The 26,588-nt window shown below is 44.8% G+C and overlaps 1 protein-coding gene across 1 annotated transcript in view; it reads right to left on the bottom strand.

Moving 5' to 3' along the window:
* Window positions 1-26,588, bottom strand: part of LOC119392275 (collagen alpha-1(XVIII) chain) — a 503,217-nt gene that overhangs the window by 295,989 nt on the left and 180,640 nt on the right. The window contains exons 6-11 of the mRNA XM_037659675.2: window positions 23,474-23,520; window positions 19,579-19,641; window positions 17,000-17,086; window positions 11,641-11,703; window positions 8,592-8,717; window positions 3,995-4,153 (exon numbers count right to left, since the gene is read on the bottom strand). Coding sequence (XP_037515603.1) covers window positions 3,995-4,153; window positions 8,592-8,717; window positions 11,641-11,703; window positions 17,000-17,086; window positions 19,579-19,641; window positions 23,474-23,520 — 545 coding nt within the window. The remainder of the gene's footprint in view (window positions 1-3,994; window positions 4,154-8,591; window positions 8,718-11,640; window positions 11,704-16,999; window positions 17,087-19,578; window positions 19,642-23,473; window positions 23,521-26,588) is intronic.

The raw sequence follows: 26,588 nt of genomic DNA, 5'->3' as shown, positions 1-26,588 counted from the left end.
ATCGAAACGATAGCGCAAGCGCAACATACATTTCGGCGCAAGGGACTACGAAAAAAATACAGAAAACCTTTCTTGTTTCCTCTCAACATTGTAAACATCAACTATTCGTTAACCTATTAATGAATGCGCCTTCGTTTTAACTTTGCATTTATTTAGCTATTCTAACCTTATGCTTAAGTGTTTGTGTTTTTTTCGTTCCCTTTTATTTCAACGAAATTTTATTTCGGGCGACTTTCACCACTAACAGCACCTTAGCTAAAAGATCATTGAAGTCCAGTAGCAGGAAACGGCTCCTTCCAACTTTGATCCCCTATATCAATCACTCTCTGTGTACGCATCTGTAACTCTGCAGATATATACCGCGTATAGCAATGATGTGTGCTCTAGTTTGTCTGATATGCTGAGTTACGGGTTAATGCTAGCTTATGTAATAATGGCGTGCTTTTGGCCAAACAATTATTATCAAATCTAGCTTATATGAGTTAGCCGTAACATGACAGTCGCGCACAGTGAAACGTGCACGAATTTCAATAGAACTTCGAAATGAAACTTCTAGTAGATAAGCTACATGGCTGCGTGCCCACATTATGTCGTTCTCATGTGAATATGTCGTTCGTATGTGCAGCTGCGGCATACATGGCGGAAGGATGGAGACCACAGTTGTCCGAATCTGCATCTGAAGCTCCGCATATGCGCTACATCCCCCGCGCTGTGCCCAAGACGATAAAGCGAACGCACCCGCCTGGCACATTCCCGGGGTCTCTCTGTGCCTCTCACGTACTGTAAGGCATGACACCATTCGGCACCTTTTAAACTATTTCATACGCGCCATGCTGCTAGATGGGCGGTGTAAACCGGGTGAAGTAACAATTGTATTTCACTTATTTTCGTCCTCGCGCTTTGTCACCGATGCGCTCTCCGTCCACAGCCTACGTTATCACTACGATCGGCCGATTGTGAGCATTGACAGAAATACGTATATATAAAAAAAAGTTTATTTATATATCACATAGCCGATCATAACCCGAAAGCGAAGGGGTCTTCGCGGAAGTAGCTGCAGCTTCGTTGTATGTTTATACAAGTGTGTACATAGTACATATACACCGTCTATAGCCAAAATGGCAGCACATCTAATGCGCCCTTTTGAAATCTACATACAGAGCAGCTCGTTCTCATCTTCGTTTTTAACCCAGTGTTCCGATGCGCATTCGCGAGGTGTCTTCTGCGCCTCTTCCAGCCACTTCCGTTAATGGACTATATGCCGATGGTGTCCTCGGATCATTTCTCAAAGGATTCGCCTGAGAGGCGTTGATTAGCTTTGGCTATAACGCGAAGAGATTTAGATGCCGGAATTGAATCAAGAGAGCGGAAGTGGAGAGTGGGAGTGAGTTAGACATTTTTCACGTGGATGCTAGAAAATATCTGCTTGTTTAATGACGTCATTTCCGTGACGAAAATGACGTTAGTATGCCATATGCCCACTAAACTGCCCCGACAGGTCAGAAGAAGCCAGAAATGAGCGTGTGGCATTGATGTTATTTCCATGACGGAAATTACACTGGTAAATGCTTTCTCTAGGCTGACATAAAACACTAATTAAGACGTTTAGCGTCTGATGCAAGCGCTGGAGTCGTAAGTGATGCCGTAATGGACGACTCTGTAATTTGACTAGCTGAGGTTCTTCAATGTGCACTTTCATTGCGAGTACACGATCCTTTTTACCAAATCGCAGAGGAGCCACCGCGGCCGAGAATAAATACCGCAACTTCATGCTTCGCAGCGCTCCAATGCCATATGCCCACTAAACCGCCACGATAGGTGAAATTAGCGTGGGGCATTGATAGCTTGATAGTGGGGTACTGATTGATAGTAGGGCCTGATAGTGGGGTATTGATAGTGGGGCATTGATTGACAGCAAGAAATTGGCGAGGGGCATTGATAGCTGGCCTGAATATTTAGCTCCTTCTTGGAGGCCCCAAGTACAAGGGGAAGAACCATAGCTTAGTGACTCAATCTCGGCGCTTGTTCCGGCAGCAACAGTCGTGCACAAATCACTCAATTACGCATGCCCATCAATACCACGACAAATTAGGTAAGCGTACACCTTGGAAGATGCCTCACCAAATATCCCAAGCAACCACTTCGCTCATGTTCTTGCATCTGCATCCTGCTTGTAAGCAATTCATTACGCAAACTATTGTTGCATGTCTCTCTTCGCGCAACTTGCTATGCAATGTCAATTTGTGGCACTCTCAACTAAATGTTTAATTTTTACATTGCTGTCTGATTTGTGTGCTTTACATTGGCTTGCTTGCGCAATATCTTATCCTCTGATATTTCAAAGTACGAACGAACTCGTGTATTAAGCGTAGAAATTCAGGCTTGATGCTATGTGACTTTGAGGATATCTGTTAGCATGGCGCAGTTAGAGAGAAAGAACGAGTCAGAGCTTAGTGTGTACATCCGTGTACGTTGTTGTTTTGATTGCGCTACGCTGAAGAATACTTGCATAAACTTCACATATCGATGCGATCGAGGCGGCATTAATACACCTTCATTGCTATCTGGCCCTAGTATTCACAAAAAAAACTTTTTACGCTAAAAATATCAGTAATATAATTTTTCAGCCAGTCACGATGCGGGAAATATCATTAGTGAAGCCGGCTGACCAATGGGAAAACGCACTTACGAAAGAGAGGTTTTGTGAATTTGGCCTCTAGTTGTTGTTTGGGTTTTTATTTGCCACTTTGTTGTTTGGGATGTGGGGGGTTACGTGTATAACGCGTCGACATAAAATGAGCAATGGATGATACGGAATGAACAGAATTGAGTGAAGGAAAACCTTGCCGGCCCTTATCGCAATTATCCTATCTTGAAATCAAACCTTCTAACGGACGTTCGCTGTACTCTAAGCGGATGTCAAAAAGCTGCTGTGATTGCAATGGGAACGCCATGTATCATGATGTTATCGTTCTGGTGTGTGAGAGCGGGCTGACGGCTGCGAATACAAAATGCTTTTGACGAGAGAGGGCTAGCTTTAGCACATTGTGAATGTTCTTAGCGTGTTGCAGCTCAGCCGTGACTTTCAATATGGCCGGTATATAAAACGCTGATGGGCCTCGAAGTGCTGCGCAGCTCTGCCTGCGAAAGAAATACGAGTTCAGTCTGAACGCTTCCGATACTTAGCATACGTGCAACGTATTCTTACCGTATCACTCGCCTTGAGCTCTTTCAAGACACACGGCGACAACAAAAGAAAGGTGTCGATTTCGCTGCGCTTACAGAACCAAAACTCAAGAGTGTCGCGTGGTGTACTGCCCGGGCTTACGTCGCGCGAGATCAGTGCAGCGTTTTCTGCTGCCGAGCATTCAGACCCCGCAGACTTAATGTTGTAATCTAGCGCGATAAGCAGCTGAATGCAGATATTTCCTTGTGATAGAATAGAATAGGGCGCTCAACTTTATACGCTAGGTAGCCGTGCTGCTGGAACAGCTTGCCCCCGCTGGAGTGCCACGGCTGCAGATGTACTTCAAGGCGTTCGGTGCATATACATATTTCGTTTCCGAAACTCATTGACATTCAAAACCAGCACATTCGTTGCCCGTCGGTCTTGAGTCATTTTACATCACAGCAATTTGCACACAGCACGAGTTAGAATTCTTGTTAGAATTTCGCACTGACACGACTACCACTGCAAGCTTCCGTTCTGATAAATCGCAGTCTGCACACAAAATTTCCAGGAAGAAAGAGGCGCGAAATCGCGCTGTTTCGAGGCAACGTCCTTCCTCGCCGCGTGGAAATCGTCTCTACATGCTGGTGCAATTATCCCGTCGTTCCTGCGCGACGTATCCAGGCAACTGGCAAGATCTGAGACGCTCTTATGCAACGTCATAGATACGTCGCTACGTTGTTCTCCTGTCGGCTGAAAAAGCCTTACGGGTGCGACTTTCAACAGTGATGAACTTAGTGGCGTCCTAAAGTGAGAACGTCTCACCTGGTGCCCGTCACGTCCCTTCGGTCCAGGAGGCCCCTGATCACCCTTGGGGCCCTGGTGACCCCTGGGTCCCGGCAAGCCCTGTGGCCCTCCCGGGCCAGGTCTGCCGTTGAAGGGGCCTGCGCCACTGAACAGTCCTGACGTGTAGCCGTTGTCCAACTGTCGAGAAAAAGGCCAGGTGCGTAGAAAATGAGCACCGAGAGCAGGAGGAAACGTCATTTATTAGATGCAGTTAGACTAAGCCCACATTTTAAAGGCCTTTCCGGCAGCTAGGCTGAGCCCTACGTTCGGCACAGCGCACGCTTGTACTACATAATGTGGTGCATTAACAGCAAGCACCCGTCCTCTATTTCTGTTTTGAGCAATCGTGGAGAAGCGATCACCTCCTCCCAGCTGTAGAACGGTTGGTCTGTGTTAATTTTGAAGGTATAGTACCAGAAGAAAAACTTGCACGAGTTGTTGGTAATTCCTAATTGTCAGGCTAGAGAGCTGAACAGACGGAGGTGGCGCGATCCTCCGTTTTCTCTGTCTTCATCTTTTTAGCGCAGTAGCCTGTAAGTTATGAATACGGCGTAGGTTTTTTTTTTTTTTAAGTGGAGGCGTTGAGATCCTGCGTGGCAACTGTAATAAAATATATAGGTCGACATCTCTGTTTCACTAAAACAATACATAATAAATCACGCGGCGTGTGAAAGCAAGCTTTTTGTTTACGTTTTATCTTCCGAAGGGCACCGAACGCGACGTGGCTGGGGAAAAGGGGCAGGAAAAGGTGGGCGCCATCAACCTCACACAGGACATTGCGCACGCCTCTCTACACGCTGTATCTGCCCGTTCCTGGCCAACCTCCCACAATCGGCACACGCCCTTCTGAGCCAAAGCGCACCGAATACCTAAATACATGAATATGTGTCTCATACATAACTGCATACATAACTTGCATCAATATCCACTCTTAGGCAAAAGGTTGCACAGGAGTCCGTGTCTGCTTGTCACAATGTTAACTAAGGTTCTAGTAAGGGCATACTAGTAACGACGCAGTATTTTTATTCAATATCGAAGGAGGAGGTGCCAATACGATATTACAGATATACAAGCTGCTTCAAGGAAGCGTGCATTGAGCCGGTGGCGCCGCGGTGCAGGACTGAACGAAAGCGACTTGCGTGCTCCGTGCAGCGGTCGACCCATGAGCGGAGCCGTATCAGGTTGTCAGCGGTGCTTTGCAATGTCGCGCGTATGAATTGCTGCGTCGTAAACTGGACCAATAACTATAAGAACTACCCACATGGAACAAAGTTTTTTTTTTTCAGTTTTCTGCCGTGACCTTGCTTTACACGCCAGCGGAAACGCTGGATTCACAGCATACGCCGCGTAAAGCAAGTGATTCCGGGCATGTTTATGAAGTGCATGCTGTAGCTAATTCACTAGGAATTTACGCTCCAAGCGAGTTAACTAATATTTTCACAGTGCTGAGGAAACGAAGTAGCAGCCGGCAAAGTGATCTTCAGTCTGCTGTCTACATATCGTTGGCAGAAAGCTATCGACAGATCCAGCAATTCTCCTTCATGCGCTCCCGCTATTTTTCCGCCATACCGCAGTTCATCGAGCGGCGCAGTTCGCAGACTGCACAGTTCATAAACGGAAACAGTAAGGAAGAAGCCCCGGATGCGTGGCTAAGTGCGTCGGGGACCACGATTTTTTAACACGAAAGTGTTTTATGCCGGGGTCCACCAAGACTTCACTGACGTACTTCCGTCACGGATATGACGTTATTAAAATGTACACGATCAGAATACAAAGAAAAAAAACCAGAAGAAAATGTTTCGCAAATCCAGGAGACCCGAGAGTCGAACCCATGACCTCTCGGTGCGCGACGATGGATGTCGAGCGCTTAACCAACTGTGCCATACCAACTGCGCCTTAACCATATGCGGAGAGCTGCTCAGACGCGCCTTATATGTCTCACACTACTACTGTACCGGCGCTCTTGGTTTGACGGGGCGGTGCCGCCGTCTGCGAGCGGAGCAGCGAAGTACTTTATTATGATACTAACGAGCAGCGACAGTGAACGCTTCGATAGTCTCAGCACTACGGCACCTCGATACCAACATTCTAAGGGACTGAAGTAGAGCACCAAGTCGGGCTAGTTGGTTCGCATTCATATTAAAGCCTAATAACAGTGCGTTAGTAAACACGGACAAAAACGAGGGAAGACAGGACGCGAGTCCTGTCGTCCCTTGTTTTTGTCCGTGTTTACTAGCGCAATTCATAAGCTTTAAAATGAATTCGAAGGGACGTTGGCATCAAGGCGCCCTACCAACGACTAGGTGTTGTTGGCCCTACTCAGCACAGCGGACCGCGGCCTCCGCGATCAGCTCTGGCAACGTTGCCGAAGCTAATCACTGATGCCACGAGCGCGCTGATTTGACTCGCTGACGACACAGTTTTTGCATTTCGCATTGTATCAGTGCGTCAGCTATGTGTTTTGTCTTTCGCGTTGTGCTAGCGTGTGTAGCGTTGTGCAGCTTCCATGTACACCAACTGTGTTTCTTCGCCGTCTACTGATACGAGCGCGATGGCACCGACTACGAGAACTGCTGCCGTTAGCGCCATAGAAATGCAACGATGTCGACGGACGGATGTCGTGCCTTGGTGGAGCGAGACAGAGGCCAGCGGGAAGCGGAGGGCCTTCGCGCCTTCACAACTGTAGCAACGAATCTCTGCTCCCGTGTTCCTGAAGCGCAGTGTGGTAGTGTATGCATGAGCACAGGCGTAGATCACCCTCTTACTCGGGAGCGCACACCACGCTGTTTCTCTCCTGAATTGACGATGCTTTGAAGTGCATATCGAATGGCAGTGTTTATTATGTACTTGTTGATGCCATCTTTGCGCGGGAATCACGATATGCTCTGTACAGGTGCATCTTAACAACCTTAGCTACCACAACGTTAAATAATGCTCATGGGCGTTAGTCGTCGTTATGGAGATGTGCCACTAGGCTTAAACGTGGGTGCATCCACGTCAAACGGTGCTATAGCTGTCAAACACCTATAGACATTGACAACCTCTCATATACCAGTACGCAATCAACAATCAACTACTTCTGTGAAGACACGTTTCACTTTCGTGTTTTATGGATTCCTATGACGAAGGGATCAGCCATGTGTTTTCCTTTGTACTACTTTTTTTTTGCCCCTTAACAGCACTCTGCGTGCAAGCGAAGCTGCACCACGCCATTCTATCGTGCTATGTGACGGCTAAGATATCACGTGCAAATGTGGCACATGACAAAGTTAGTCAAGCACTCATGCAGCCCGAGCAACGTCTACAAACTGGAACTGAACTGCAGCACAGAAAACTTCACTGAACTGCTACGGCATTACTAAATGCAACATGTGCGATTCGGCGATCGCACGTTTTACTTGCACCCATCGCAATTGGTTCTTCAAGACTTTTAAAATCACGCAACGGCATATGTTGAAAAGAAATGTCATCGCTTACTCCGCAGTGAGCATGCATATGATAAGAAAGGATGCATAGAAACCTAGATGCTGACGGCGCATGTTTCCGGGTTTTGCGCCGGAGTGGCGCACGAATTGCTCTTTCGAAACACTCTGCGGCAGGTCAGTGCTTTCCGTCACATCACAAACATGATTGATTCCGTATAATTTATGTCCTTTCTCTTCGTTTGAGGCCCTAAAGAATCCTGCATTGCTAACTTTCTGAAAGCCTACCCGTTTTATGAAACCTGTCACGCTCACGCACTTGCATGCAACGCGGGCGTAGTAGACGGAGAGACGACGATTCGTAGCACGCGAGTGCAAACTGAGGTGGCCGCAAGTGGCCTCTCGTGGCGCTGGCGGCGCGCTGGCGCTGTGGACTGTTGGGCCAGTTGCAGGTGCTGTTTTCCATAATAATAGAACCGGTATAGTAGCATTTCCTGTACGCATATATGTTAATGACGCCTGTCTTATTTGGAAGCGACCATCCCACAGCTAAGAAATAAATATGTCGCTCCATTATAAACATGCATGCAAAAAATAAGAGGACAAAACTGCCGCGAAATTTAGTAACAGTCCTAGGACCATCAAGTAAGCGCATGCAATGGTGATGAGTGGCACGAACATTAAGGTGCGTACAAGAAACTGAATTTTAAAAGCTGTACTGAAGCTGGACCTTCAGCCCTCAAAATATGCCATTTGATGGTCTCCATCCAGCTTTTTCCCGATGCCACGGCGCATGCGCCCTCCCCCTTGCGGAAGTATCGCGAAACGCCTCTTCATCTCGGAGGTCCCGTTCTGACATTACCGGTTGTCCCGATCCCTACCAAAACCCCACCAAATCGGCCGAGGGCAGCACAGGAAAATGTAAAAGGCGGATTGAAAATTTTGTGCGCGGCAAATGCTGAATGACAAGCATATGGGACAAGTTCAGGCTATAGCAGAATCAGACGCTTTCTATACTAAATCTGCACATTAAGTTTCCCCTTGTTTTTCTTATTTATTTTAACACTGGTTTCTCCACAGTGTACCTAGTTTAAAATGTGACATATCCCGTGACAAAAGTAGCATAAGAGAGAGGTGTGGTAAATGGACCTTACCTCAAATATTCTTGGGGCCGAAGGACCAGGCTGCCCAGGAGGACCTGGTAAGCCTCTGGGTCCAGGTATTCCTGGCAAACCATCTATTCCGGGCTGTCCCGGCGGACCCTGTTGACCGGGAACGCCCTGAAACAGATGAAAAGATCTTGGTGGCACCAGCACACATTGTCGCAGCAAGAGCAAAAGCTCCTGGTAAAAGGCCACTAACGAAAGGCAGCCCCAGCTTTTGTTCTTGTTCGCATAGTCACCGTGGATCACACCCACTGTGGAAGATAGGCCAAGAACTGGGTGCTTTTATAAATTTATATAAACGTTAAAAGTAGTGCAAATTAAAGCCGAAAATTGCGAATTAAAGATGACAATTTTAAGTGCGTGATACAAAGTAGTTCATGATGATGATGATGATGACCTCTTGCTTATGGCGCTCACCAACAAAGGGGGATGGGCCAAGAACCGGGCGGCAGGATCTTTGAGTTAAACACTTATGAAGCTAAAGAGAAATGCTGTAACTTTAGACTAAAAGAGAAAAAAAAAACACAGCTAATACTTGAAAATTTCATACAGCAAGCAGTCAGAGTATCAGATGTGATGTTTGACGGATGTAACAACGGGTTGTAATCAATAATGAAAATAAGCCAATATACACTAGCATGGTAATCTTTTTGTTTCCTGTATGTAGTCAAACACTACAGAGTGGACCTCCCTGTGGCTATAACCTAATCTAATGTCACCAAATGATAAAATTTGCGCATCATAGATTTGTAATCAAAATCGATCAACCGCGAAGCATACCAGCATCAACTTCTTCCACGCTGGCGAAGCGTTCATGATGTCATGATGGCTTCAGCGTTCATGATATCAGAGCGGATATTAGAGCCACATCGCACGGAGTTCAGCGACCGCAGGGAGTAGATTTAATCTGCACATTTTTAGTTCACGATGTGGCTGCAATAATTGCTTATTCGGAGGTACTAATGGCCAGCTGTTTCTCAAAGCGCAGTAGCACATGTGCTGTGCTAGTGGGCACATACCCTATTCATACCCGCTTGGTGCAAGGGGTTAAACAGTCGAACTACACAGGCAGCTCCCAATGCTTTATTTTACCGCGTAAGCTGTTATGAAATCACTACAAGAACCGATTTTGGTGGCGTAGTTGTCGGCCGCCGTCCCCGGTGTTGGTCGTAGCTATCGCGCACATTGAGGAAAAAAAACTGTACGAGGCGCATTCAAACCCAGGACTTCTGCGTAGCAAGCAAGTGCTCTATCACGGAGCCAAGCCAGTGCTTGAACCTTTTTCGGAAAAGAGACGCTATACAAGCGTCATGTATATGGCGAGGAAACTTGTTAACAGATAGAATATTCCGTGGCAGAAGAGCAGAATCGCACCAGGCGTCACACCATGTGAACTGCGTAACGAGTGGGTGGTTTAAAGTTTCCCACGCACTACAAAGGGCTTACGAGTAACTCATATCATTATCATCATTCGCCAAAGCAACAAAAAAGCGTGCAGCTACGCAAGTGCGCGCATTTCCTGAGGGACGCGTAGTGGGTGATTTATTGGATGATTTATTGAGTAGTTGGTACCTCGCAACTGTACCTGCAGGTGCCCTTAGAGAGCTTACAGCAGGCCGCTCCGCCAGCTTACGCTGTGACCGTGCTGCATGTTCTGCGCGGGCCTGGCGTTTTTCTTTGTTTATTTTTTTTTTGTTTTTGTTGAGGCTCATACGGTCAGCGTCAATTAATCCGATTGTGAGACCGAAGCGGTGCCAGCTCTGCCTGAATAAGTCTGGAGTTACCTATGAAATGTTCCAACTGGCAGTGCTTCCTGCACTCTGAATGTAGCAAGCTCAACGTTTCTAAACCTAAAATCATGCATTTCAATTATATATGCAATAACATCCAGCTAGGCTCACTATTCAACTCCGCCTATGTAGCAACCGCTACTATGCGTCTAAGCTGTGCTTCCATTACGAAGTATCTACATACGCCTGTCTTATCACGTGTCTGCGCGGCCTGCTCGAGTAGTTGGTTACGTCGCCTCTGATGGCGACAAGCATGTAATGTGAACAAGCCGTGCGATGTCATTGCGGTGATTTTTAACACCTGACCCGCACTCCCGGCTCAAGGCCATCTCCTAGCGATGCGTAATACGAGCGTGAATTGACTGCTTGTTATAAGAATAGCATAGAATAAAGCATAAATCATCGCTGCAAAATACCAGCCCATTTCGTTACATTGAACAGGCTTGTTCATATGCTAATCGAAACGCATAATTTCATGCCGTGAATGCTGTTGAAATGCCGTGTCTACATCTTACCTAACTATACCTCTTTAATTCCTTCAGCAGTTTATGAACGGCGCCTTTCATAGGTAGAGTGAGTGCCTCGTGTTCGGTTCAGTTCAGTTCAGTTTTATTTCCTTAAAGGCCCCCATTCAGGAGGTGTTATATAAGGGGTGGAATCACAAAGTAAAAGACAAGCAGCGAAGATTCAATTAACATTGCAGATGATAGGTGATGCGTTCTTGGAAAGTAGATGAAATAATTGTGACGATGTCATAGGGTAGGCCGTGTGATTTTAACATTGCTATCAAAATGCACAAGTGATTGATTGTAGGTTACAGATATCTCCGGCCCTTTTATTTGTAAATGTGTTGCATGTGTATCACCACATTTATGCGTTAAGTTCACAAAACAAGTTTTTTACATTCTGAACACTTGACTAGTTAACGCAAGGTCTGTCTCATTTGTATTTCCTTAAACTTAGAAATATGGTAGATCTTGAAAAATATGAGCATGAGCCGAAGCAAGAGTACAAAATTCAAAGAAAATAAGAAAAAAATGTAGCCTAGAGTAGCAGCTACAACACTGACATTATAAACCACCGTTCTAATATAGGTACAGGCACAGTTCTTTCCGCAAGTACCCTCATACAAGTATCGTACAACTCTTCTCACAGAGGCGCTCCACAAGCCGTGAAGTGGAGACATCCAATATTCAAAAACATAAAAGAACTGCGATATGTTTTTCCGAAGAGGCATTAGTCGTTACCTGTGGTCCTTGCGGCCCTTGTGGCCCGGGTGGGCCCTGCAGTCCCATCGGACCAGGAGGACCCTGCAATGTGTAGACGTTACATTGAGTGTTGAACTTTCTGTCGAGCACACACACAATATTAGCCTGTGACGTCGATGCTACTCTCAGTACGCTGGATTCCTGCAAAAGTCTGACCTACGAAATAACACATGATCTGACCAATCACGAGCTCCATGTCATGCTCTTCTGTTTCAGCCGTCGCTATGTGCCACACATATTTACCATCTTGTCTTTCAGCATAAATCTTCTCTCTGTATTTTCAGCAGGAAGTTCCAGCGGCTGGTGTAACTTGGTCTACATATATTTAGGTAGATGCCCACAGCTGATATCACTTAAAAAATTAAACAAACGCTTTGGAGAGTGTAGCATGCTCTTAAGGGTTAAGGTTGGTAGCTCGCCAATGTTGCTGAAAGCAAAAGTGGACATAGAATCTATGCATTCTGCCAGTTTGCAGTGCCCAAAACTTGGCAGTATAAAAACAATTTCCAAGAAAACTAAGCTTGAATGGAAAAATGCCTGTAAACGCGTATGATAGGTCTCATATGAATCGAAAAGGAGCCATCAGCGGACTATTGGAACCAGTTACCTGTTCGATATTCTGTGATTAAGTGAAATAAGTTGATGGGGCGGTTACTTAATTTTACACTGCTGAACAAGAGTCTGTTTTGGCAAGACAGTGGGTGTCAACGAAAAAAAAATTAAGTCAATCGTTTGAGAGGTTGCGTGTGAGAGAGTATTAAAATTTGCAGGCATATCTGCCTCTCAGACCCGAAAACAGCATAAGAAGATATAGCTTTTCATATAGGTGCGTATCACCGAATGAGACGTTGTGAACGTGCAAAACAACTAGATGAACAATACAAGTAGATGCTGAAGGCAGCATCCGTATGCATGCGGCGGTATATACAGCCTCATCGCGTTCCTTGTTGCAAAAATAGTTTTTGCCGCTGCAGGTGAAGGCATAAGGAGGCATGGTAGGTCGGCTGCGCCCTAGATATTAAGGTAATCTTATCCCCTTGGAAACATGTTGAGTACGCTTGTGTCCTTCATCCGTGTGCGACTTCGCAAGGGTCCTTTCACGACATATGAAATGTATATCAATTTTGCCGATGCTTGGCAGCAAAAATTCTGCAGGGTCTCTTACACTATCGTTAAGAAGACTTCAAGGCGAAAGCGTTAGCGCTGATGCATTCAACATTGAAACGTACACGCATTTCGCTTTGTCTGTGGTCGATGACACTGGCATGTGGCCGATGTTTTTGGCCGACGAGAAACAACTAGGCCCGACAACAGTGTCCTACTCAGACCAGCTTTGCACAACCCATCGGGCCCCTGCTAACGGCCGTCTGCATCAGCGACAACGCCCCTGGGAAAATTTTTCATGACGTGTACCACGCCGCCGTCATGTGACTGAGTGTGCCGGGACAATGGACGCCGGACGTCGTATCTTTCGCCTCACGAGCCGTATATATAACGCTTTCGCCTTAAAATGATTGAATGTGTTCGACACGACTTTGCATGCGCGCAACTGTATACATCGGACGGGTACTTTAGGCAACCGCTTTCGAACTTATTTATTTTATTTATTTATCTGTTTGAGCTGTCAGTTCCATGAGGAAGCGCGACAGGAAGGGCATCTCCGTAAGGTATACAATAATGCAGGTTACACAAATTATACAATAATTCTCAAAGTATAGTTCATGTGCATAGAAAGTTAATTATAAATATAGAAGAAAAACATTTATCTTTATAACAGGGTAAGAACTGTCCATGGGCTATAGAATAATGCTAATACCTTGAGCAGGAAATAGATGCAAAAACAAACACAATGGTTCGATAGATATAACACAACAGATATTTGTATAAAATGAAGAATTCTTTACTAAGCCTACATTCAACGCAACATCAGTAGAAGACATAAATAATCTTTTTTCAAGAGAGAAGTGCATTAAGAGAAGTTAATACAAGCTATTTAGAACTGTGATGACAACGACTCATCCTCAAGAAGGGACAAAAAATATTTAGGTGTCGTACTGCAAGTGGTGCGTACACTCAAGTAATTCTAATCGTAGATAGTCGTATGAAAGGGTGAAGTTTAAAACATTTCGCACGACATGTTGCTTTGGCTAACACCAGAGAATGCTTACGGCGTGTCAGTCTAGCTAGAGATATATTTGCATATTCTGAGCCGTCATTGTTTAACGAATCATTTATAAGTTCCTGGATAATTTTGAGGCGTGCTAGCTTGGCTATATTTCACAACGAAAGTCCGGTGTAGTAATTCCGTAGCAGAGGTTGTTAAATTATCGTTATTGTATATCCATCTGGACGCTTCTCTCCACACTCATTCTTTCTTGATTAGCTACTTGGGAAAGGATACCAATCTGCGCTGGCGTTTTCCACGGCGGAACTGATTAGTTCTTTTTAGGCGGTGCCTGCCTATATACGATGTCTGCTAAAAAAGAAAAGCAATTTTGACATGGTTGAGTAATGTTAGCAATATGTAAGGTCCATGGAAGGTGCTGAGTAATCAGCTAACCCAGGTGCTTGTGCGCTTGGATTGCTTCGAGAGGGAAAGCTAGCTATAAGTTGATCAGTGTTTTTTCTTACTTATTAACACGGAAACACATTTTTTGTATTTAGAGTCATTTGCCATTTTGTACACCACTCATATATGCTTGTTATTCGGTTGTATGAGAGTTGTGGTCATTTAAGAATTAATTTATTTCTTAATAACCCGACCGTCAGCAAAAAGTCACGTTATTTATAATAGTAGTCGGTAGTTCTTTAATGAAATTTAGAAACAATACTGCAGCTAGAACACCCGCTCTGGATTTCCAGCATAAGCTGGTAAGGAACACCGTTATCAATAATTTCGACAAATTGAAGGTGATTAGCGACGTAGTGTTTTGATCAAATATACTATTTGACCTTCATCTAATGTGCGCTCCAGCTTTGTATGTCTTGTACGATGCGAGACAGAATGCTCTAAAAATGTTCAAAAAATAGATCTAACTGTATGCATGTATGTATGTATGTATGTATGTATGTATGTATGTATGTATGTATGTATGTACGTATGTATGTATGTATGTATGTATGTATGTATGTATGTATGTATGTATGTATGTATGTATGTATGTATGTATGTATGTATGTATGTATGTATTTATCAGGCCCGTAGCCAGGCAATTTTTTTGGGAGGTCCCACTTTCTGAAAGCCTTGACTATTTCAGAAAAACGCCTATTTTCATGATTTATCTACGATAAGACACCATATGCCATCAAAATTTCGGGGGGGGGGGGGGCCCCTCTGGCTACGGGCCTGGTATGTATGTATGTATGTATGTATGTATGTATGTATGTATGTATGTATGTATGTATGTATGTATGTATGTATGCATGTATGTTTGTTTGTTTGTTTGTTTGTTTGTTTGTTTGTTTGTTTGTTTGTTACCCATGCAAGAAGGTATATCGCGCGTTTCAATTGAGTTTCTGTGGAAGGCCTCTTTCTGAACCCATGCTGACAGCAGCGTGTTAAAATGTTTTCTTCAAGGTAAATGTTCATTTTGACAAGGATGTAAATCACTGTGGAGTGTAGTGCGCCACTAGCCTCCCCAACATAATGATTGTGAAAGCAGGAGTCGCTGTGCGACCACTTCTCCTGATGCGGGTCGAAACAGTTGGCTCACTGAAAATAAGATTGGCATCTCCCCTAAGAAAATTGGTCATGTTCAGCTGGATGGTGGTGTTGACTGAAAAAAACGTGGTGCTTTATATTCAGTCATGATTATGCTAATGTCTACCGCCGTCGTCAGCGTCGAATTGCACACTGTGAGAAGACTGAAAAAGTATAAATAGATCGTAGAACTGGCCTATACTATGTGTAACATCCAGAAGATTGATAAAAGTATCGTCATGCTTGAGGCCCAGCTGACAGCTGCGAAGATCAGGACTCATTCGTGAATTGGCTACGGGCTCATAGCGGGACGCAACCTCAAAATAAATATCCATTACCGGTTGTGGATGGCAGAAGCGATCCGGCTTGGCCGTGTTCCTGCACAATCTAATTTCTCTTTTAATTGAGAGCAAAAACAAAGAAATAAATACTTAGGGAAGGCAAGTGATAGAAGAACGTTTGCGGGTTCATTTACTTCAACATGTACAATTTGGTATTTCATTATCGAATGGACTTAAAGGGGAGCTAGCAACATACGGCATGTCGCTTTTATGCATCGAGCAATAAAAACATGAGGCTAGTAGATTCAACCGAAAGACACATCGAAGAAAAAAAACGTCACACAGTCCCCTAAGCATTTGCTTCAGACGACTGGAAGGCGAAGGCCATCTTATTCTTCTTTTCCTTCACAGCCGAATGTATTGATAACCCCTCCTTCGACAGCTTTCTGCACCAAACGTGGTTTCGCACTGCCTCCGTGATCTGAGGCTTTGGAAGATTTCTGCACCTCACGTGGTTTTTCAATGTCTCCGGGATCGGCCTACTTTTGAGCAAGCGACGGTGTCATGTGATGACAGCATTATGTGAAGTCACGTAATGTGAAGTCACAGTGACGTCATGGTGACGCAGTAAATTTTGGTGACCTGTGATGTTATGATGACGTCATACGGTAACGTCATCACGTGATGATGTCCTTTTGCATCAGTCGTACTGACGCCCACGGTCACTTTTCGCGCTCCATGAGGCATCTACAGCTTTCGTCTTAAAAAGCTACAAACCGCTTACGTCAACCGGCAGACGTAGAAAGCAAGTAAGCATGATCGCTATGGACGAGATCAAGATGCTTCGTTAAGCCTATGCCGTTGATCAATGGCAGAATACATAGCAGGGGCGTAGCCAAGGGGGGGGGGGGGTTCAAACCCCGCCCCCCCCCGAAATTTTTCAATTTTGCTTGCGCATATATACACGCACACATACAAACGCACGCACGAACATACATAATGTACGCCCCTGATACATAGCATCTGGAATCCTGTGTCAAGAGAATACGTCACTCTAGAGGATATGAAACGTTACTATGTGTTACAGAAATTCATTTAATCGGGTGAGACCAGTTTGCCATGCGCATTTTACTTTCGTGTCGATGGTCATTGACTGGAAAAGCTGGACGGAATGACGCATTGCTCAAGAAAATACCGAACAGCGCAAGCATTACGACCAACGGCCACGCATGATCAATTGTGATCACGTAAGTGGCTCTTGTGCGCGCCGAAACACCGCTCAGAAGATTAAAAAGGGGCCGTCGACGTTCTCTCGGCAGTAAATATCAGAAGCAGTCGGACCATCCGTGTCGCTCACCTGCAAGCCGGGAGGACCATCCTTGCCATCCTGGCCAGCAGGACCCCGTGCAATAGTCGAGTTGGCGGTACAGTAGCACATGTCCAGCTGTGATGAAACGTGGCCGAAGCATAGAACAGATAAAGAGAAAACAGTTTGTTTAATCCGATTGAGCAGATATGTAATATATGTGGATGCATAGGAAAGTTCACGCATTCACAGACTGGCAGTGGAGTTGAGCACTGTGTCACCATGCACAGCTGTTGATTTCGATAGCTAATACGAGGAGCGCCTTTGCCGACATTAAAACGTCATATACAAATGCTCGTTATTTGCATTAGTAAAGGCACAATAGCGCTATGCATCATCAAGCGATAATTTCGCATGGTTCAGCTGAAGCACGCGACCGGTCCACCTGTCTTCGCTGCACGCCCATTATTGCTTGTTACATGCAACAAGGCGTCATTTGTTCACTGTATTCCTGGAAAAGCATATATGGATATTATAAAGCAACTCAATTCCTCCGCAAAGCACGTGTGTTTCATTATCCGCTCTCGAGTTTCACTTCACCTGAAAGATTCTGTACTGTGAATGGTTTGCTATGTGACCGAGAATTGTAACGACTGGATCGGAATCGTTCAGTTTTAGCGGTGCTACTGCTTAGTATTCTTAAAAACAGGTTAAAGGGACACTAAAAAGAAAAACAATTTTTCTGGTAGTAGGAAATGACTCTTTCATAATACCAAAATCCCCATGCTTGTCGTAAGAAAACGCTTTGAAACCAAGAGAACGAGCAAAAAGAAACTGAAGGTGGCGACACCACTTTCAAATTTCCGCATCAATCGCCATGATGTCGTAAATTTTAAAGGGAAGGACCAAGGACGGCAGGTCGCGACAAAAACGTTCGCCTATGGCTGCCAATACCTCTCTGCAGAAGAATTTTAGAAATTCACTGCACGCCGTCCTGCCCACCCTACACAGAGGCTTCTTCTTGCTTCTGGATGTTCAAATGCGTTTGGTAAACCAAGAATTGGATGGAGAATTTTAAAAGCGTATGAAATTTAACTCGTGAGGACACGATCATAGTGAAGATGAAAAAGAAAACGGGGAACACAAAAGAAGAGGCGACAACACAAGCGCTAACTCACAACTGACAGTTTTTTAATGCAACCAGAACACATAAAAGAAAACGCGTTAGATATCACGTAGCTTTATTCACCAAATGATGTACCAACTCGCCCAACATTCCATTCTCCAAAAATTAGACCTGGCATTTGCTACTGAGATTTTCGGCCAGTTCTGTTATTCTTCCTTTAAAAGTTGGCTGATTTTATTCGCATGTCTTCAAACAATGGCTGATATTCTTCATTAACGAAGATAGATAGTTGAGAATAATTATTTTTGCAGTCGGCCCTATTCTAATCTATGATGCTTTTTGTCTCAACTGCATAAAAGCTAGTGGAGTATTAATGTTTGACTAAAGATGTTTGTGATTTCTCAAGCCATCTATGTAAGCAACAGGCCCGGTAGTATTCGGTGCGGATATTAAGGACAAATCTAAGATGATGGGGCCGCACGTGTATTGATCGACTATGTGAGATAGATTGTTATCTAGTACTGTGCTAATGAATTCCTCAGAGGAGCTGCAGGATACGAGATGGCTTGTCCAGTCGATATGCGGGAAAATAAATTCGCCTATAGAAAAAAACAATAGCTGTGGGATATTTTGAGTAGCATAACTTATGCTTCCACGCAACGCATCAAAAAACAATTGATCAGCGTCGGGCGGGCAATAGAAAGTACCCAGAAGAACACGGGTAGAGGCTGTGCGCATGCCACCCAGACTATCTGTAGTTTGACACACAAAAAAAGGTTCACACACACCAGAGCGCTACCTTAGCAAGATCCAGACAATTTCAGCAGTGAAATTGGTGTCAACAAGTAAGGATGAAATGCAGCTTTTTTTTTTTTGTAGCAATCAGAACATCTCGACCCCTCTTCCTGCTACGGTCCTGCCTGTAAATATTATATTTCTTACCGTTGGGAAGAAGTTCATTCTTAGTGATACCAGTGCGAGACTAGGTCTCCGTAAAAGCAACAATATCACAATCACTGTCTTCCAAATAAGCACGCAATGAGTCGCGCTTGCTTAGTAAGCTACAAGAAACAACAACGGTGACGTTAATGAAGATGTAGGTGTTTCAGTTATGCCAGAACATGTAGCCTTTTTTAGTTACAGGATTGACAGCCTGAATCTGCCAGTAGCCCGGACAGAAACATAAGTGGGGTTAGCAGAGAAAAACTTACATATTATAGTACTGAAAGTCCATTTTCTTGCTTTAGCATAGTCGAATAATATTTGATAGTTTGCCTTGTTGATAAGGAAACATCTCGTATAAAATACGCAATACCTTTGACCTTGCGCGTAAATGAGAGGATATTCTTCTTCGACCACGAAAGGGCTAACTGCGCTATGATGAAGTAGAGGGCACCAACGTTAATGTTATAGTACAGCAAAAATGGCTGGCAAGTTATACGTTGCCTCGAGTTGTTTATACCCACCAAAATTAGCATCCTAACGATAGAAAAGGAGAGCTTACCTCCGAAATCACGTCAAACTCTGTTTTTGCAGATGTCCTGTCCACGTAGTGTGTTCCCGGAGTCTTTGAATGAAAAGCAAAAATAAGCTTTAGCATCAAGACAAACTTACGCTGAACTACTAAGTGAAGTATTACAATACGTCAACGAAACAAAAAAAAGAAATTCACCGCACTTCGCCCACGTTCCAAGAAACTCAGCACTAAAATAAAATAAAAAGAGCCGATGAGTTCAAATGCGAAATAAAATAACTTTTAACGGAGTAGCCATTTTCTGAGGGCAAATACACGTTAGTTCTTAACCGCTGAAAATAAAACGAGGCTGCGTGCAGCAGATACACATGTAAGCTCAAGAGAAGTCCTCGGTTTCGACCAGTTGCACAAACCATTGAAGTTTATTTTGGCCTCCACATCATACCATTCGGTTCTAAAAGACACCACCAATAAGGTTAACGCCATGGCCACTTTAAGATATTGTCTTCAGGTTTTGCTGATCACGAATTAAAAGCTACGCATTTGGCCATGGGACACAGTGTGGAAGGAAGGGCGTAACGTATTTTTTTCTTTCGCTTCTTTCTACTCTTTTCCCAGAATCCACTGCTCATGAAAGGCCGGTTGCGGGAATGTCGGAGCGCCACCCGAACCGCTAACGAAGCGGAAACATAAATCACATGGAATCGATACATTATTACGACCAGGGTATAACAAGTAAGTTCACCTCGGACCTTCTCTCGCGTACAAGGGCATTCCCTCGTGCGCAACGTCGACGCGCCAGTACATCATTCGCCAGTGGCGATTATCCGCTCTGGAATCTGGGGCCCATTTCAAAAAGATTTTCGCTCGTAAGCTTTACATGTACTTGGTCGGCCATCTTAACAATATGTCCAACAGTACGATTGATTGAAACTTGGTCGCACGAATAGTTGCAGTGTCAGAGCTTCTTTTAAATACAGGCCCATTTAGACGGAAAAAATTTACCTATGTTCCTATTTCATTTTTTTTTAATGCGAAGCGTTTCTTAGCGAAACTATCGCACTTTGAGCGTTTCTATCTACGTATCTATCTTGCCGCCTACGTTTGGGTGCTCTCATGATCGCCTCCTTAATTTGGTGAAGACCAAAATTGGCATGAGAGGGCAAGAGAACTTGACAAATATGACTGTCAGGTCATAACATGAATAACGTGAAAATCCTCTCGCATATGTCGTCAAACCCTTTCCTCCAGACACTTGTGGCACATACCCGTTTACAATGGGCCGCGGTGTAGTTTATATCTACCCAGGAAGGGCGAAAATAGACACTGGTAATTTAAATGCGAGAGCGTTAAGAAAAACCGACATCGGCAACTTCGATCGGACGAATCGAAAGAATAACAGAGAGCTGAGCTAGTTGGTAAGTATTCATTCTAAAGAGACAGGGCGTGCAAACACGGACACAAGAAAGAAGTCAGGACACCACCAACGCCGGCGTTTGTGGTGTCCTGACTTCTTGCTTGTGTCCGTGTTTGCACGCCCTGTCTTTTTAGAATGAATCGAAAGAATAAAAATGAAGGTCCCAGCAGGAATCGAACCCAAGCATTCTGCGCGGCAGTCAGGCATTCTACGACAGAGCCACGCCAGGTCTACAAACTGGTTTGGAAAACAGCCTATGAAGGTGTAATGTTCGTGCAACGTCACCGGTGGTTGTGGTTCTGGCTATCTAATTTTACGAGAAAGCAATAAACACTACATATGTACTCCTACGATACAGGCGTCATATCAGATTAACGTCGGTGGTTCAAGTGTTGGCTCCGCTTTTATAGCAGTCTAATAAACATTACATTTGTATTCCTATGATTCAGCAAAAAACTGCAGGAAGTGGAAGATGGAAGCTGCGATGAAAAAATGCGTAAACAGGGGATGGGTGCTCGAGCCAACGTTTCGAGCAGTTGGCTCGAGCACCCACACCATGATTCAGCAAGCAATATTGAAGTATTGCACGGCCACGGAGGAATACATTTACGAAAGGTACGTGTGATATTCAAATGATTTCACCATAAAGTGCACTTAGTTTCGATAATACGGACGTATGTACTCTAACGTGAGGGCTGACGTTACGTCACACCATAAGTTACCCTTTAAACGGCAGTGTTGTCGACGTGCCTGGTAAGCCCACGATGTGCACACAGCTACTACACTTACAAAAACACGTCGATCCACTTCTTAACGCTTGGCTCAAAGCCATGAAATACAGTATAGGAGTACTTGTTGACTGCTTCGCACGAAACCGATTCCCACACCATGTGGGATCGCCGAATTTTTTCCTTTTGGCAACTAGTAAGGTGACCCAGAAGAGTTTCGCTTACGCAAACACTACAGAGTCGGCCTGTAGAAACAGCTGGATCATAATAAATGAATAGCCGAATAAATTCTTAAATTACACGTGCTCTGGGGGCGAAATTATAAAGGTTTTAGTTCACTTATTCCCATTCGCATTTTCGTAATTGCCCAAATCAGTACTGGCTAAAATATTCTGCCTATTGCAGCAATGTACAGCGTGCGATATTTTGGGGGAATACGGTCGTCATCGCAACGCACATTATGCCTTCGCCCCTCCTGCCGCGCTCAACGTCCGAATGAAGTCGGAACACCTGAGCTAGAATACAACCAAAACACGACACGTAAAAGTTGAAAAAGAAGGATGACTTTCTTCGCACCCCTCTTTTTACGCGTGCGCCCACTCGGATCGTTCTCGGACACGCTCCGGCCTACCAAAGAACTATACCCATGTGCTCCCACCCTTGTCTGCCCACTGGAATGCACCCTGCTCATTAGTGAGGACACTGAACGTTTTAAAGCGAAGCTTTCTAGGTCTCCCTGATTCGGGTCCGTGAGCTCCGAAAACGCTCTGAAGGAAAGCCAACTTACACGAAGGAACTATCTGCGCACGCAATACTGAACTATCTGCACATCTGCGCACACAATAGAACAGTGGCGCTTGACATACGTATCGTAGAACACTACAGCTTAGATTCGCAGTTGTAGCGATGAGAACAATGGGAACTGCAACGCCACGCTACCCAGGCGAACTGTATATATCTGCTTGGCATTCCCGGTCGTCACCATGGGTAGGCCGCGGATGCATCGCACGGCAGAATAAGAGGCTGCTGTACGCGAACGTAAGAGTGAGCGTGATCATGCCCGTAGCTAGATCATGCTAGATCACCATTCATGCTAGACCACGTTAGGCCATACTATATCGCTACTCGCTGAAACTGAAGACGCGACAGAGACCCACGGCGCAACACCGTTCCTGCATTGATCTCACATTCGGAAGCAGGCTGTGTCACGTTACGACGGCAGAGCCTCTGACTTCCTACCACATCAATCACAGGGCAATACTGTGCAAGTGTAGAGCCACCCAAGAAAGTGTGAGTGTGGGCGTGTAATCAACTGCTACATGATGTAAAATAAAGCCTACGCAATTTAACAAAATGTGTCTCCATTCAACTTCAACAATAAAAAATACAATGCTAAAAAAGCAATCAAACCACATATGCATCGCATCGGGTCGCTCAGCATCTTTTGGGTACTTTGCGAGGTCGTTGGCTTTGAACTTAGACTTTGATTCAGTTTGCATGGGAGCAAGCTTCGCGTTGAACCATCTCGCTTTAAGAAGGGGGCTTTGATTTTTTTTTTTAGTGCTCTCGTTCGCACTGTGCAAAACACAGTAAAGTTCGAATGCGCAATTATCTCAAGGAATGTGCATGTCGACAGATATTTTTTTCTTTATTATTAACAATGTTCATCGTTTACGCATGCAATGTCAACGAAGTTGCTGTGAAAAATCAATGTACCCGATATGTAGTCACTGTTTTGTCACCGGACCTAGCTCGTTTCAGAAACAAATAACGTTCTCACCGTGGCCTCGTAGGTTTCCGTTGCCTCAGTTGCTTTCGCCATGATTCCTGCAAAAAGAGAACGCCTTGAGCACGACGTGTAACAATGGTTTGCAAGCCAGTGGAACTGTAATGAAAATAGGCTTTCCTCGAGGCTGCTCTTCCTAAAGTATTAGGGAGTTCTATAATACGGGCCCCTCTGGGGTATGGCGTACCGCCACAGTGCATTCGCTGAAGTTAAAGCACGGCGTGGAATCGGGGTTTGCGTGTGCCCCCTTGTCTACGCAGCCTCAACTAAGACGCTTTCTACGTACTTTCTTTTATCAATAGTTTTCAGACTGGAACAGGTCATCCCATCACATATGATAAATTAGGCGCACAGAGAACTTATGCCACTGTCTGAATAGGCATTGTACACAATGCAATGCATGAAGAAATCCTGTTAAACTATCTATCCATCCGTGAACGACTCTTCTAAGAGAGTGAGGAAGAAAGTCCTAGAAACAGATTGGCAAGGTTCGGGCCCAGGACTTCTTCGCATTGACTACTATCGTGCAGGCGAACACAGTTGATTACTAATCTGCTACCAAGGAGTGGGCACGGGAAGAGTTGAGAAAGTGTGCCGACCCCTTGCATGGCATGGTGGTTGGTGCATGCAAGCTGTGCTGGAAACAAACAAATACTGCGTGCACCTCGCAAAAACTCATGACATATATTCTCCAATATCCCCACAAAATGTTTTACTTGTTTCCGTCTCCTCTTTGCTATCTACGGCTTTGTCCCACGCAGTGAGGCAGCTTCGAGTTGCGACAAATGCGCAGGCGTAATAAATCGAAAATAAGCAACAGAACTCTTTTGCAAACGCAAATACTCTAGCTTCCTATCACCTTCCTCGCATTAAATCTCACATCTCCGTCAATACGTCACCACAGTGAAAGATCGCTTTCCGCAATGTCTAACTCGTCACGCCGCACCTGTCATTATAAATGTATTAAGTTCGCTGATCCTTCACTACACTCACCTCTTCAAAAATCAACCTTTTAACATAGCCACCTATAACAGACACGTACAAATTCTTATTGTTCAATGATTGCCTCAGGGTGGCTGCTGTACATAAAATAAAGTAACAAAATACTTTGTGGAACGTGAGAACATTCTCTAAATGCAAGTGGCCGCATGGTTAAAACGGGCTTCAAAGTCCTTAATCGCGAGCTGTTTGACTGAGCTGCGCTTTTGCAGTTGTCACACATAGGTAAACTTGTACGTGACTGTTGTGTAGTTTTGACACGCTAAAATGTTAAAACAAGGACAGCGGACGGCGAAGAGCATAACAAGACGCCCATGTTGTGACGTTCTGATTTTACCTTGTACTAGTCCCTAAAAGAACTACGCTTTTATTCCTCCTTTCTGATAAGTTTGACATTTAATTTCATAAGACGACTTTTAAATGCACGCAGACTGTTAGTAACAATACTTTTACGGAGAAGGGTGCATAGAAATCGCAAGTTCCCACAGGGGACATACATATTGCATTCACTAGTCCATAGCGGACGTCCCGCACGAAAGTGTTCAGTTAGTAAGGATGTTAAAGGAGAAATCTATCTGTTACGTATTACATTAGGACCGAATCCAGAAGACAAGGATAATCGTTCTTCGCAAATGAAATCGGATCTTTTCCGAATAATGGCTCGCGAGTGGACTTTTCCGCCCAAGCGTGTTCCGCCATTTTTGTTTTTCTGCCATTTGATGGTGTCCTTGTTCTTTCATTAACCTGAATGCTATTAGAGTTGGCATCTTAAAGTGGCCACTTTATGAAGTTGCTGCATAGTGGCTGACGTATGCTACTAATGCCACGAGTTACCGCGCGTTCGCGAAGTAAAGCAAGTGTCTGCGTATCAGCGGGCGAGATAACGCCGGGAATGAAACAAAGAGTAGAAACCTGAGTGCAAATCATGGAATAAGAACGCTGGCGAGCAAAGCGCAGAGTCCCTGCCTTACGTGTGTACTTCAATTTATGAGTATAGCACCAAGTAATCTGAAAGGAGTATGCGAACAGATGGAAAAATAATCATGCGCTGGATAAACCCAGGCAACTAATTTGCAGGCAGGCACCTTGCAACGACTAGATGCCGCTCTTGTTTTACTTATTCCTCCTTGCGCGAAAACCACCTGCTATAGACTTAGTGCAAACTTCCTGCATTTTTTAAAAATAAGTTTTCTACTAAGTCACTTCCCGACCCAAGCCAATGCATCCGAATGATTACACGTTAATTCAAATCACTCGCACTAGCTATTACCCCACCTTTATATAGTTCGACAAACGAACTGAGATGGCTGGCCGTAAGGCGAAGTTTGCAAGTGCTTGTGCTTCTTCCACCATGTTCGAGAGCCGCCATGTCGAGTCATGCATATCATGAATGTACTTGTTGCCTGTATAAATTATTCCTAGTGGTAGTAGTAGTAATCAAAGTGGCACCAGCAGCGGGAGGGGGGGGGGAGGCGTCATATAGACAGCAGCTGTTTGGATTGAGTTTCCATACTTCAGGCAGGCGTTTCTCAACACTGGATGTCAGATAGGCAGACTCTGCCACAGAACGGCGAATTAACTGATCTGCAAAAAACACACACACACACACACGCACACACATTTCTGCCCGCTGCGACATTACGGAACTAAGACACATATAAACGATGTTTTGGCATCGGTAGGCCAACAATATATTTTGAAAAAGTGCCATTTCCTTTTTCTTCCACCCTTTCTCCACGTAGTGGTCCGCGCCACCACCTTGGCAACACGCTCATTATTACCATAAAGCTAATGCAACAAAGAGTGATTCGGGGTCGATGCGCGAAAAGAAAGGGGGGGAGGGGTAAAAAAGTCACAGTTTCGCCGCAAGGGCCAAGCAATAAATGCGATAGCAAGAAACTGCAATACTATACGAAGTGAGGCTCGCCAATGGGTGCTCTCAGTTTGAACAGCGCTCCTGTTGCAAAGGCGGCCGAAGCAGCGAACGAAACTAGCGTGCTTCAAGTGTCGAGCTGTGACACTTGATAGTTCGCGCTCATCTTCTGTTTGTTCGTTTAGCGGCGTCCCTTAAGCTCGAGTGGCTTTCGTACGCTCCGTAACATCAGCGCGT

The sequence above is a fragment of the Rhipicephalus sanguineus genome, chromosome 1, assembly GCF_013339695.2.
Source record: "Rhipicephalus sanguineus isolate Rsan-2018 chromosome 1, BIME_Rsan_1.4, whole genome shotgun sequence".
In the NCBI taxonomy this organism is placed as follows: Eukaryota; Metazoa; Arthropoda; class Arachnida; order Ixodida; family Ixodidae; genus Rhipicephalus; species Rhipicephalus sanguineus.
Note: the sequence above shows the minus strand (reverse complement) of the source record. Positions and strands in the feature narration are given on the sequence as shown.